The sequence below is a fragment of the Scomber scombrus genome, chromosome 6 (assembly GCF_963691925.1).
Source record: "Scomber scombrus chromosome 6, fScoSco1.1, whole genome shotgun sequence".
In the NCBI taxonomy this organism is placed as follows: domain Eukaryota; kingdom Metazoa; phylum Chordata; class Actinopteri; order Scombriformes; family Scombridae; genus Scomber; species Scomber scombrus.
The window spans coordinates 26,587,432-26,601,376 of NC_084975.1; the positions used below are offsets into that span (position 1 = coordinate 26,587,432).

Genomic DNA, 13,945 nt, shown 5'->3' on the forward strand with positions numbered 1-13,945 from the left:
AGGCCTTTTGGTTTGAAGAATGACTGACGGATATAATGATCAAAGGCTCACTAAAGCACTGAGCTGTACTGTAAAGTCAGTCATTTGTGTTTGGCTTGAGAGCAGGATCTAACCTGTCTGTCTCAGCTGCGTCTGATGTTGTGTATCTTTCCCTTTAAAAGCCATTTCTTCATACATCTGTCTGAGACCTAATCATATGATCTAATTACGACACTGTAGAACATTTCAAGCTGGTTCGAGTTAAATTAAAGTTTCCCTGCTGCCTCAAAAATGCATGCTAATTAAACTTAGTTGAAAGTTGTCTTGTGAGTCATCAAAATGTGAAAGAGATTGCATTAAGTTTGAGAAAACAAGTTAATCAAATTTTAGATATGTCGAACAACAACTTTTTAGTGACTCTGATAATCATCAAAGTTTTGCCAGGATTGCTTTGCAGTTACATTAAAATGTCTGCATGTGAGGCTGCTCCCAGTGCCCTTGTCAGAACTGTAACCTTTATCATGGTTTGCTGTGTCTTTATTATCATGAAAAGAAAAAAACATGACACAGCAAATTCCCATCATGTACTGTATGTTTTCATCAAACTACAAAAAAGGTTCCTTGGAGAAAAATGTGAGCTGGCTTAACTTGAAATTAATAAAACTAGACATTTAACTTAACCTAGGGTTAGACCTAACTCTAACTGTAACCCTAAAACAAAAGATTAACTGATTCCACAGAATTCCTGTATGATGTTTTATAGTGTGTGAGTTCTGGTTATAAAGCTTGACATAAGTCAAAAAAGATAACTATGTGGCTTTATTCTTCCCAGCTTCCCAGCTCTGTCTGTCTCCCTGCCTCGTCCTTCAGTTACATCACACTGATGCCCGACCACAATGAGCAGATTTATCCTTTTCTATCTGTTTCCTTTAATGATTCATTCACTCTGACTGTCTCTCTCTTTCTCTTCCGGCTTATTCATTCCTGTCAAATTTGTATGTTTTTCGACATATTAATTTCAAGGACTGCAGTCTTTAGTGGCAGTTCTCTGGGTTCAAACTCTTTTCAAACTGTCCAGCCTTTCATACTTGTCACAGATGTGGAACATTTGGACTAATCAAAGCAATCATAAGCCTTTTTGCATAAACTAAAGAAATCAATGAAGGAAATTTTATAAAACAAAGTTTGGTTTCTGTTACTTAACATCTGTTTAAATATACATATTTTAGACTTTTTTGAGTCAAAATTAAGTTCTGCCAGGTGCAGTTGTACATTTAAAAGTAGAATACAACACAGTAGCTTTGGCCAGTGTAAACATGTTGCATCACTCATACAGCGGGTGTGGAGGGTAATGGTCTCCTCATTTTCAGACAGGAAAAGTATGCAGCTGTCAAATTTCTTCCAAACCAACTACCAAAACATTGGGCCAGATGCAAGAACCACTCGTACGCACAGATTCGTTCTTAAACCATGCGTACAAGTGATTTACGAGGATTTGCCGCATTCACCAATTTTCTCGTATTTTGGATTTATTTCTTATGTACGAACAAAAATTTACGAGTGGTGCAGACCTGTCGTACCTGTCACGCATAACCAGAGCAATAAAACATGACTGTTACTGTCTAATTGTCTAATGGCAGTGTGCCAACGATATCATGTCTTATGGGGGAACTCAAATTTTTCCGGGGGGGGGGGGGGGGTGACAATCATATACTAGATATGATAATCACTTAATGAACACATAACACCTCCACACGGGTATCAAGACCAAACAACACTGTATGATACAATACAGTCAAGTACGATACGGTAGCTATACTACAGAGTGATGTAACCTACTGTAGTTTATCAGCACAAAAGACACAGAGAGGTCGAGCTGTTGAACTGTTACCCTGCGTTGTCATCCCGGGTGTTAGCAGGTCTGTGCTGACAGCAATCCAGCAGCAGGTGTAACATCAGCAGTTGAGCTTCAGAGTCAACTGACTTGGATATTCTTTTTAACATCACTGTATGCTGACTACCACATAACAGAGAAATGAATAATGTCGATCCGCAGGCTGAGCGTATATTATATTGTCCGTATTTTAGAGACCCCTGAGTAATGGGTGTGAACTACAGGGGATGTAGGCAATGAGCAAGTGTATACTATGTCCCGTTCATTAAATTGCACTTCTGAATCCATAATCATGATGACATTACTCTGTTTGTAAAATTATTAGGCTATTTAGTATAAAGAAGTAGGCTATTTAACAATTTAGGTAGATATATCAGTCATTTACATTGACAATTAAAACTATGATATAATGCAAGCGTACAATATAAATATTAGCGGCCGAAACTACAAAGCGACTTGTCCACAGTTACTTTTCCACAGTTACAGTTACAATATAAACTGACTATTTATTAATAACTTTTATTCATTTAATTGAAATATTGCTTATCGAAGTAATAGTTTAACTCCCTGGCTGATGATTTTTGTTTTTATTTCTGTGACGGTGCAACAGCTGAGACAGCTGACATTTAGAACAGACATTTAGAACAGGTGGGATTCATCATGTTTACGAAGTTTATTTTTGACTGTTTCCTGGTGATAGGAGTGTTTGGTGAATCCGACGTGGCACACTCGTTAATTCCACCTCATCTGGCCCAATATTTGGAACAAATCTCAGAAATAAGCCAATCCACATCAAAATCATTGTTCATTTCTTTCCAAAACATTCTATATAGCTGAGATTTGGGTGTTTTGAGTGGAAATGACAGACCATTTTGTCCCCTTGTAGATAATTGTTTCAGTTTTCTGGCATGGAATCCCCAATTCTATCCTATCCAATCACAGGACAGATCAGACTAATCACAGGACAGATATCAGCCCAATCACAGGACAGATCAATCACAGAACAGATCAGATCAATAACAGGACAGATTAGTCACAGGACAAATCAGACCAATCACATTACAGATATTAGACCAATCACAGGACAGATATCAGACCAATCACAGGACAGATCAGACCATTAACAGGACAGATAACAGATAGACAAACCTGATGTACATTAGCTGATCAGCATCAAATGGCAGACCATGGATATATAATAAGTGCAGGTTATTGGACCGAAAATGCTGCTTGCTTGGTGTCAATGACAAAAAAGTTTCATGTTTCCAGGGTTACGTCCACATTATAAATTCCACTGAATATGCATAGTAGTGTTTCCCACACTGGCCCTGCTTGGAAGTACCCACTGGGCTCGTAGACTTTACATTGTGATGACATTGTCACAGATTTTTAAATCACCATGAATCAAAATGTCATAATAGAAAGATTCATAATTGACCTTGTTTGCAGTTCGAGGTGCCCTGTCAACAGTTACAGACACCTCTTTTACCATGGTGGTGTATGAAGAAAAAACGCTTTTTGGGTTGGGTACAAGGGGCTAACGGGAAAAATTGTCTGCAGAACTAAGAGACAGACCCTATCCAGCTCTCTGGCAACCTATGGGTGCTATTTGTGTTGTTGCCATATTTTTTGTGTTGTATGACGCTACATGTAAAGATAGTGGGGTAAGGAAAAACGGGCATGAGACAAGCATCTCATAGACCCATTTGACACATGCTGGTTAGAAGTGTCTCAAGCAGCCCAAGAGATCTAGAACACAATGAAGCTGCTTCTGTGGACATTACACTCCATCTCTACCCGTCCCTGTAGGCTTTATGGCTTTTTAAATTATGTCAAACAGCACAAGCTTTCCAGGTGATTTCTTTATTGTGTGTTGCATTGATGTATGAGTGTTTTCTTTAACGATTTACTTTAAAGATTAAAGAGGCCGCTTTCAGTAATTGTAAATGTTTCCATGCTCGCAGTAATGTCTCTGCAGCAAATATCGTGGGACATTTAAATAGCAAAACTAAAAACTGTACTTAAGAACTTGACAGCTCTGACGGAGACCAGGATTTTTCAGAGGCACAGCTGCTTTACAACAAACAATTTCGCTGTATGAACTCTGACTTTGTGTTTGCTGACCTTTTGGATGTGTGGAAAAACACAGAACATTAACGTGTGTGGAGATTTAAATAATCAATGAATTAACACTGCTTTGCCTCATATGTAAATACGCACAGCTTCTCTCTTTAGTGGGGAGATGCACATATCAGTTCTGCTGCAGGGGGGAATCGCTGCAACTGAAATCATCTTCCCACAGCCATGATGGCCTTCTCAAGCGCCACACTCACTCATTTGGTTTTGTATAATGGGCTGATCAAGCAGCCTACATAGCAACCAGAGATTTCTCCCACCACTCCCAATAGCCAGTCCAACTCTGAATTTAGGGAAAGCTTAGCCTTCTCTAGCCTATATTACCTGCTGCCTCTAGGGCTAATAAAGCTGTGTAGTCATTTTCTTTCGTGGCAACTGCCTTTATGGTTTAAGCTACCAGTTTTACACATATCTGTCAATGAAAAGTGGTAGAGAAGAGGTAGAATAGAAGAAGTGACATCCTATTTTTATGAGATAACTAGCAACCACACGCAGTTTACAATTACTAATCTAAATATGTCTGAAGGGAGTGGATATATGCCAGTGGAACACTAGTGACATACCATTTAGAAGCTGAATATGCCAACAAATCAGCAGCAGCATATCAATATTTTCTAAGCTGTGTGCATATCGACAGGAAAATTCAATAGGCCTCGTAACACCGAAGACATTTGACATGACATAGTAGGAAAACTGAAGGTGTAAATAATAAAATTAGTGAGGCCTAACTGAGACACTTGAATAAATGTGGCATCGTTAATGTTATTAACGATGTGCTTTCACTGCACAAGTCTAATTGTCTGCTGTCAAAAAAAAGCCAAAGTAAAATAAAACTCTATTATAGTTGTCAGAGGACCCTATTCTTAATTAAAAACAGAAAAAATAAATATTTGAATCATTTCATGATGCTCAACTATGGTGCTTAGTACTGAATAACAAATATCAACCTCAGACACAACACTGTCCCTGTGTGGTCTGATTCACACAGATCCAAGCAGCCATATGTTTCTGTCAGCAGAGGTATAGTGAGATGGAGACGAGACCCAAAATAAAGCTGTTGTAAATACATGAATGAATCCTAAATCCTCCAACCCATTCATGTTCTTGAATCAAGCAGCAGCCATTTAATCCGCCCCAGCGTAGCTTGTTTGACCTCTACCTGCACCGCACCAAAGATGGATGGGAGGAAGAGGAAACTTGACTGCTGCTGTTCTCTCTCTGTATGTGTGTGTGTGTGTGTGTGTGTGTGTGTGTGTGTGTGTGTGTGTGTGTGTGTGTGTGTGTGTGTGTGGGTGTGTGTGTGTGTGTGGTCAGTATGTGTGCTACAATAGCTCTTACTAGTCTGTGTCGTGATTAACATTTGCCTCGAAGCGCAGCTTTTAATATGTGCTCATCAAGATGCTCATCAAAACACACTACATGTTCCTCTGCTTTACTGCCATCCTTTGTCTTGAATTTAAAAGAGACAATCTGTTTTTCCTTGTGATGACAATTGAGTCTTTCTTTGTAACCCCCCCCCCTCCTTGTCTCTCGTTCACAAACACACACCAACCTGCCAAGGGCAAACAGGGAGAGGCACCTGTGGCCTGTCTGATTAACAGCCATTTTACAAAGAAGCAGCAAGTGTTTTCAGTACAGCAGCGATGTGTGTCTTCTGAGAATCCATCTAACAATAAAATGTGTCTGTGTATATGTGTGTAGATCTGCTTAACTATGTCAACAACAATCCATCTCTATGTGAATATAAAGGTCAAGGCCTGATGTTTTCTTGTTCTCTTTGTCTAACACACACTAGTATATATGAGAATATAATGGTACTGCAAGTACAAGAGCACGCAAATGCACTCAGACCATATTGTGATCAGAATGGGATTGGCTAAACCGCATCTGGAAGTGGTCTGATTAACCCTGTGATTGGATCTCAGTCAGGTATAATTGTAATCTGTTTAGGGTGACCGCATTCATAAGAAGAACATTGACCCAGCAAGTTTACAGATCACCTTCCTGCTTGCTTAAGCAAGCCTGGAAAAAACCTACAAGTAGAAGCAGTGGCTATAAGTCACCTGAAGACACCCACCATTGCTTGACCTGGGCATTGTCAACATTGACAAGTCCATCAAGCTAATTTACACATTGGGATCCACTCATGGTGCAGGTAGAATCAAGATAACAAGAGCAAATATAATCCAGATAATGTCTCCAGATACAGATCACATGTCCAAGGCATAAATAAAGCATATAAAGTGTTGCATATTCCCAAAGCAAATTGTAATAAATTTGGCAGACAAATAGTGGCCACACAGTAAGATTGGAGCTTTTGGAGTCCCTGGAGTTCTGGGACCCTTAGGTCCCCACTTTGGCTAGTTGGTAACCCAGCCTCGGTCATGTATATGACATTCAATCTGTGTTTCTGAGGGAATACATCACACTTTGCAAATCTCAAAACCTCAAAGTTTCAATGAATGCAGAATTAATCTTCCAAATGCAAATAAACAAACCGAATGTGTGACGTTTTATGTGACAGTCTTGAGCTGTGCATGATTTAGCTCCCCAAAACCATTGAATGGTTTTAGGAAGCACATCAATCAATCACAACTTGTATAACACCCACTGGATTTCACCAGTAATTGCTAGTCCACAAACTAGCTATCTTATATGTCTTTAAGCACAGTCACTCTGTTCTGTAGAGTAATTCATGAGGTCTACAACCCAAATATCCACATGTAAAGTAGCATTTTACATGGTTTTCTTTTGATATTCCTGGAAGTCCCTGTTTGTAGAAATCCCTGTCTACATCAGTGCAATCTGCATCAACAGACGATCAACTTTTGGATGGTAGCTCAGTCCTCTCCGAGTGGCATAGTTTGATGATGGTTCACACTAATGTGATTTCTATTCATTGGGCTGAACCATGAAAAAACGCTGGTACGTTCCTTTCATTTTTCATTGTACAATTCAGCTATTATTCATATCACAATCCATAATCACAAACAGCATGTTCATTGTGTTAAATTATATAACACAACGCTTCCTATAGCTGGATTGAATCACAGCTGCATGAGTCCCAACAGATTTGGTTTGGAAGTATATTAAGAAACCTCCCTGTTGACCAGGTCTTGGGTCAACTGGTTTGCTCTCAAATGGAAATGTCTGTTTTTAGATAAATGCCTGGAACTGGGCAAAGACCAAACCAGGCTAAAGAAAGCAGAAAACAGTCTTACAGGCACCACCTTGGACTTAATCATCAGTCTTTTACTTTTACCATTTAATACCCAGCACCGAAGCCACAATGTTTGTGAGGTTCAAGCATTCTGCTATGTTGTTCTTGAATTATTTTCCAAAAATTACTACAATGATCTAAAGACAAAAGCTGTGACAAAGACTTAGTGTGTTTGATTGTTTGTGCTTCCACAGACATAACCTATTTCTGTTCGACAACGTTTACAGTTTTTGTCTGTTATTTGTCTAGTGTCGCTTTGACTAATGTTCTAACCATATAAAACAATATATGTTAATGAATCTGAAGGCTTATTTTCTTATTTGTATTCACCATACTGACAGCACTAGACACTAGACTTTAAGAGCTATGTTCAGAGACTAGCCTGGCAAACATGGAATTTTGTCGCAGGCACTACAATAGTAAAATGGATGCTTGTTTGAATCTGTGTGATGAGATCCCTCACTATCCACAACTTTACAATTTGTCACGATGGATACCAATTTCTAGTGTGTATAGAAGTGTGTCTACTGTCTGCATGCCACTCTGCAGCTTGTGTCCAAATCGAAAGTATGAACTAACTTCACCCTTTGTGGCACTCTACTGTGCCAACACGCTGGTCTAACTGAAATAAATGAGGACCATGGATTCTTAGACACAGCTCTACTGTCATTCTGAACGCAGCCTAAGGCAGCCAATAAGTTTCTCGAAAAATCTCTTCCACCAACAGAAAACCCCTTTGAGAGGAACATTTCTGTCGGAGTTACAAGTGAAATGAAAGGTCATGCTAGGCAATCGGAGCAGAAGTCAAGATGGATGAAAAGGGGCAAAACTCCCCACAGTAGCAACGAGTCTTCTGTTACAGCATTAAAGATTTGACATTTTGGTCACAGATACCTTCATCACGTACTTTAAACTGTATCCTGAGAAAAGGACTACTAGATTAGCTGTGCAAGATGCAACTTTTCTCAAAGAGACAGGAGGAGTATTTGCAATCTTGCCCTTTTCTCCATCAGATGGTCAAGTTCTCGCGCCAACGCTTGTCACTCATCTTGATGGGCTGTCTGTCTTTCTTTATGTCATCTTGCCTGAGGGCTGAGGCTGAGGTGTGCAGCATCTATCATCAGCATCAATTGTTGTTCTTCCTTCTTCTCCTGCTTACCTCTCCTGTTTTTTGTTGCTATGACCTCCAGCAATGTGGTCACGACTAGCCTCACCTTTTTAGTCACATGCTAGCAGCTGACCACACCCTACTGCCCCACAGTCATTGTGCATCCCGAAATGTCAAGGCCTTCACTTTAAATACTACTTTGAGCCATAAAGGAGGATTTAGTGGTGAACACTCAGGTGTCTCCTTTATATCGACTCTTTCCTGAAGGCCTCCGAGCTCAATCTCTCTTTCTGACATGTGTACCTTCCTCAAATTCTTCCCCTCCTCCAACAGTGTTATCTCATCTCACTGATACAAAAGCACATCAGGGTCGCTGGGCAATTTCGGCAAGGAAAAACAGCTGAGATGTTGACGTTCAACCTGCTATTCTCCTGCTGTGAGCTGGTCATGGCTTTGGTAATGAGAGCCTGGGGACCTGGCTGTGCCTGCTGTATGTGTGTGTGTGTGTGTGTGTGTGTGTGTGTGTGTGTGTGTGTGTGTGTGTGTGTGTGTGTGTGTGTGTGTGTGTGTGTGTGTGTGTCTATAATCTTCCTCGAGGACTTTATTGCTGAGTGTTTACGTGCGTTTCTTTACATGCAGCTGGGATGGAAACAGCTGTGTGAGTGCAAGTGTAGATGTGTGCACTTGAGGCTGATGGCCTGACAGGTTCTATCACACGCAGAAACATATTGTGGAGTGAGAGGTAAGCCAATGATAAGCATGAATAACTCCACTCAACCCGTCTCTCCATCCTCCATCCTCCCCCTTTTTTCTCCCTTCACTCCCTACCTCACCTTCCTCCATTCTCTTCTCTTCCTTCTCCAGTTTCTCCTCCCTCCCTCACTCCTCTCTAATCGCCAGGCTAATTGACTCAGCCAGATTTGGCAACAAGCTTATTAGTGTCATTTCACACAACAAGGAATGACCTATGCAGACGGTGCAGCGGTGACAGTCAAGACGGAGCGTACCCTGCAACAATATGCTCACCACAACCCATTTCATACACACAGCAAATTAAATGACCTATTAAGAGCACTTCTCACTGTTTCTTATGACCAAAATGGCTGTTTAAGCGTACTTTGATTCATTAACTGCATCTGTAATATTCAATCTTATATTTCAGACAATTTTATGCAGAAAAATGTAAGATGGCCAACTGTTTGCTGCTGTTATTGTGAGTGTTGCCCACATCAACCCACACAGAGTAAGACCCTGAGAGAAACATGCTGTTTTACATACAGGTCAGCTTATTTTTTTACAGCTAAAGCTGCATCCAAGAACTGGGCTGAACTTCCCTTCACAGGGGTGAAATTTAATGGCACTGCATTAGTGTCATTCAGCAGCTTACCTGCAGATAAACACGGTATGCGTGATTGTAAGTGTCTGTATGGGCTGATGTCTGAGGGGAAATGCATTCATGTGTGATGCTTGATCAGTCACGCTGAAATTTCTGCTTGATGTGTGTGTGTGTGTGTGTGTGTGTGTGTGTGTGTGTGTGTGTGTGTGTGTGTGTGTGTGTGTGTGTGTGTGTGTGTGTGTGTGCCGCCCTTACCGCTATGTGCGCTGAACCAGCGGGGTGCGATGTGCAGGGGCAAGGTGTCAGCCAGCGACCCCCGGGACCCCAGATAGAGCACCCCGTCTGTGTGGTGCCCTCCGCCCCCAGTGTCCTGGTAGCCGGTACCGTGAGGGGCGGCGGTAGTGCCCCCTGACCCCCCTCCGGCTCGATCCGAGTCAGTCCCTCTGGGGGTGTAGAAACCAAAGGGCACGGCGGGACTGTGCTCAATGCCCATCCCGGCAACGGAGCTCACCGAGCGGCTCCGCAGGCCCATGGTGCCGCTCGGCCGGTAGTGGCCGAAGTGGGCCGAGGGTGGCACCGCGCTGTCATCCGTAGAGACACCGGGGAAAGCACCCCGGGGCCGCCCCGCCGTGCTCTGCTTTCCCCCCATCCAAAGCGGGAGACAAATGGGAGGGGGTTCTGGGTGGAAACAGGAGGGGGCTCGGCTCGATCCGCAAAGTGGTCGAGAGAGCCGAAACAGGCTGTCGCCCCCCTCCCCTCACTCCTGTCTGTCTCTCGGCCTGCCTGCCTGTCTGTCCGTGTGTCTCAGCAGGCTCGTCAGCTGTGACTCTCTGCAGACGCAACAGCCCGTTTCCCTGCTGAGCGGAGCATGAGCCAGCCCTGACGTCTGGATTCACCTCAGCCGCAGACAAAACCTCGACACAATCGGGGGGTGGGGGGGGAGGATGGCTGACACGCTGAATGACAAACTGACGTGCACCACGCTCCCCTCCTCGCTGTCCCAGCTGATTAAGACGGCTGTATCATTCCCGCCCGGCCCGGATCACAGCAGAGCCGCAATGTTCACTCCGCTGCTCTCGTCTCATCTGATCTCAGACATCGTGACAACTGTTGCTGTCTGTCTGATCGCCACAAAAAAACACCAATAAAACGACGGTCTGTCTGTGACAAAAAATGACGTCGCCGTCCGCGCTGTCTCTACTGTCCGGTGGTATCCCCCAGCCTTTTTCTCCCGGAGATCGGGGTCACAGTGTAGCCGTTCCCCTGCGCTCAGATGGGCGCTCCGCTCCTCTCCGCTGCCGGTCAGACAATGGAGGCGCTCAGTGCGCAAGCTCGGATCATAAATACAGACAGGACAGGAGACAGTGCTGGCAGATACAAACACACTTTGTTTTTATTCCCACTGGAGGGGAATTGGGCTTGAAAATGATTTACTTTGAGGGCTTTTTTATCATGGGGCATTCTGGGGCTGTGGCCATCTGGTAGCCTACTTTCACAAACCTAACTGAGCCTAAATTGGATTTTGTAGTTTTAAACCATAGAATTGTGATTAAGAGCAAAGAGGAAAAAAAGGGTGTGCTTTTGATTAACTTTTAATCTAAATGTATTAATATCTTATAACTTGCTTTTTTCATATAAGCAGGTCTGGAAAATGCACATATTTAGAAGTTAGAGGGAATCTCCTTTCTTGATTTAATTTCTTCATTAATATGTTAATTTGGGAATAGACCTGTGTAGTCTTTTTCATTTCCCATGATCCTGTTCTGCTCTCCTACATTACCAAGTTATGCACAGATTTTTCCGCCATATGCTAAATTATTGGGATTACTGGCTCACATGTTTTGTTGGGGATTACTTGGTCTAATCCTGTGCATGTGTGTGTGTCTGTGAGCGAGTGTGTGTGTGTTTAATTAGGCTGGTTTCATTCTGTCTGGTTCTTTGTTTCTTCACAATAACACACAGACAGCCTTTTACTGTCTAGTTGGCCTTGTTACCCAATAAGGTAAACTATGGTACTGTACTTACTGAGATAGGTGTTAATCTATCCTGCTATAGTGACAGCAGGCCTATAAATGGTCCCCTCTTGGTTCCTCCGGCATGTAAACACACACACACGCACACACACACACACACACACACACACACACACACACACACACACAAACCATATCAACTCAAATAGTTCTAATATAAATATGAGACTAAAGGGAGAATATGCAGACGCTGAGAAGGCTGTGGGGAAACTTTATTGTCTAGTGCTTTTAATTTGAGAGCTTCCTGCCATTATGATAAGATGTACAGTAATACTCAGCAGGCTTAGCACACATTGAAAATAGGTGATGACACAGGAAGAATCGTGCAATCACTAAAACTGGGTGCACAGGTGTGTTGCCAGGTCAGTCATCTCACACAGTGCATGTTAAGTAACAAAAAATACATGAAATTGTGTCATTAAATAAATGGTGTTATATAAGTATTTTGATAGATCTAGCAGGGCTGTAGCCAGGATTTTAGAAATATTGAGGTAATGAGTCCCATCCAACTAAGACACTGTTGGTACCACTTTCTGATAAGTTGGCTTTAATAATGGGTTTCTAAGTTGTAATTAATAGCTTTAAACTCCTCTCCTATCCTCAATTCCTGTTAATTCATTAGGAAGACACTCTAACAAAGCTCTTGTGGGTATAACTGCAGAGTTGCTGTGGTTTATTTGGCACTGAGAAACACTCAAATGGAAAAAAAGAATAAACACTAGCTTTCACAATGTGGTAAACCCAAAATGTGTTATTAATGCTTCTAACTGACCTATAAACCACAATTAACTAACCATTAATAAAGCCATTACATAGAACTTTTCAAACCTTTACAAAAGAGTGACTTATCAGAGTGTCTTCATACAATCATTAGATAAGCCACTAACCAAACCCTGTACAATTTAATGAAGAAAATCACACAATTTCACTTTTTTTTTATCAAACTGTTTATCATATTTCCACACTTTACATGACAGCCTTCTTCACACTACTGTCATTTTGGTAGAAAATACTAAATGATGAATGTTAGATATTTACCCCAAAGATAACTTCTCATCATCTAATTAAAGCCCCCAAAATTCTTAGAAATATTAAAGAGGACATGACTTCAGTATCCTCACGCTCTTGAGTGCAAACAGCTGATAGACATTTCACTGTCTTTGAAACCTTCATGCATGTGACAGATATTACCCTGAATGAGGCTGAAGCACTAAGGAGGAGCTTCTCTCACAATTTTTTACATTATGTAAACAATTTAGAATGTGCACGCTAATGGCAGCTTTGTTGTAGATCACAGGTTTAACTCAAACCACTTGTGAGTCCCACAGTGTAATGTTATTGCATTAAAACATTATACTTAGTATGTACTCCACTAAAAGATAGATCATTAAAAATGTAAAGACTTTATTGCCCCTCAGTGGTAAAACATGTTGTGTTTATTCCATAATGTTCAGTTAATGGCTGCAAGCTGTGACACTAGTATTTACAAGCAGAAATCTGTTAACACCATCTTATTTAGTCCATCTTCTAATGTGAGCCACATGACTGAGGCGCTGCATTTTAGTTCCCAGGGGGATACACTGCTGACACTTTGTGGTGGAGCAGAGTAGTGTTTCTTCACTGTGACACACACGTGGTGACAGCAGTGAAACAGTCTATACGTCTCTTTTTCAGACCACTTCTATGTCTTTGTGACCGTGATGCTTGGCGCAAACTGGAAAAAAAAGGGAAAAGTAATCATGTCTCACAACCAGCCAGCAATATTTTCCTTTTCAATTTAGTTTTCTCTGGAGCCAAGAAAAACAAAAAAACAAAGCATCATACAAACATCAGATTTGTGTTTCTGTAGGACACAATTTAGCAGGTTGTCAGTGATAGCTGACATGGGACAAACTAAAACCTCACTTTTTATTTGGGTTTCTGACATTAGGTGCATACATGTAGGTAGAGTAAGACCATTATTAATGTGGCTTGCTTTAAACACATTTGCTGCAGTTATGATAATAAAAAAAAGATGGTACGTAAAGGGAGAGAAGAAACTGATAAGTGGAAGCAGAAAATTCACTCCAACAGCACTTCATGTTCACAACCTGAAACGTGTCAAAACGTTTTCTAAGAGAAAGGGACACGTATATATTCAACTAAGGTCAGGAATGTTAGGAAAATAGTTCCCAGAGCCCAAGGTCATCTTTAACTTTTTTGTTTTAATAAATTCAATTAACAGTAAAACAATATATTT

General features: G+C 41.5%; 1 protein-coding gene across 1 annotated transcript in view; it reads right to left on the minus strand.

Moving 5' to 3' along the window:
- znrf1 (zinc and ring finger 1) overlaps positions 1-10,322 on the minus strand; it is a 57,837-nt gene extending 47,515 nt beyond the window's left edge. Inside the window, exon 1 of the mRNA XM_062421657.1 lies at positions 9,929-10,322. Within this exon, the coding sequence (XP_062277641.1) occupies positions 9,929-10,322 (394 nt within the window). The remainder of the gene's footprint in view (positions 1-9,928) is intronic.
- Between the last annotated feature and the right edge of the window lie 3,623 nt (positions 10,323-13,945).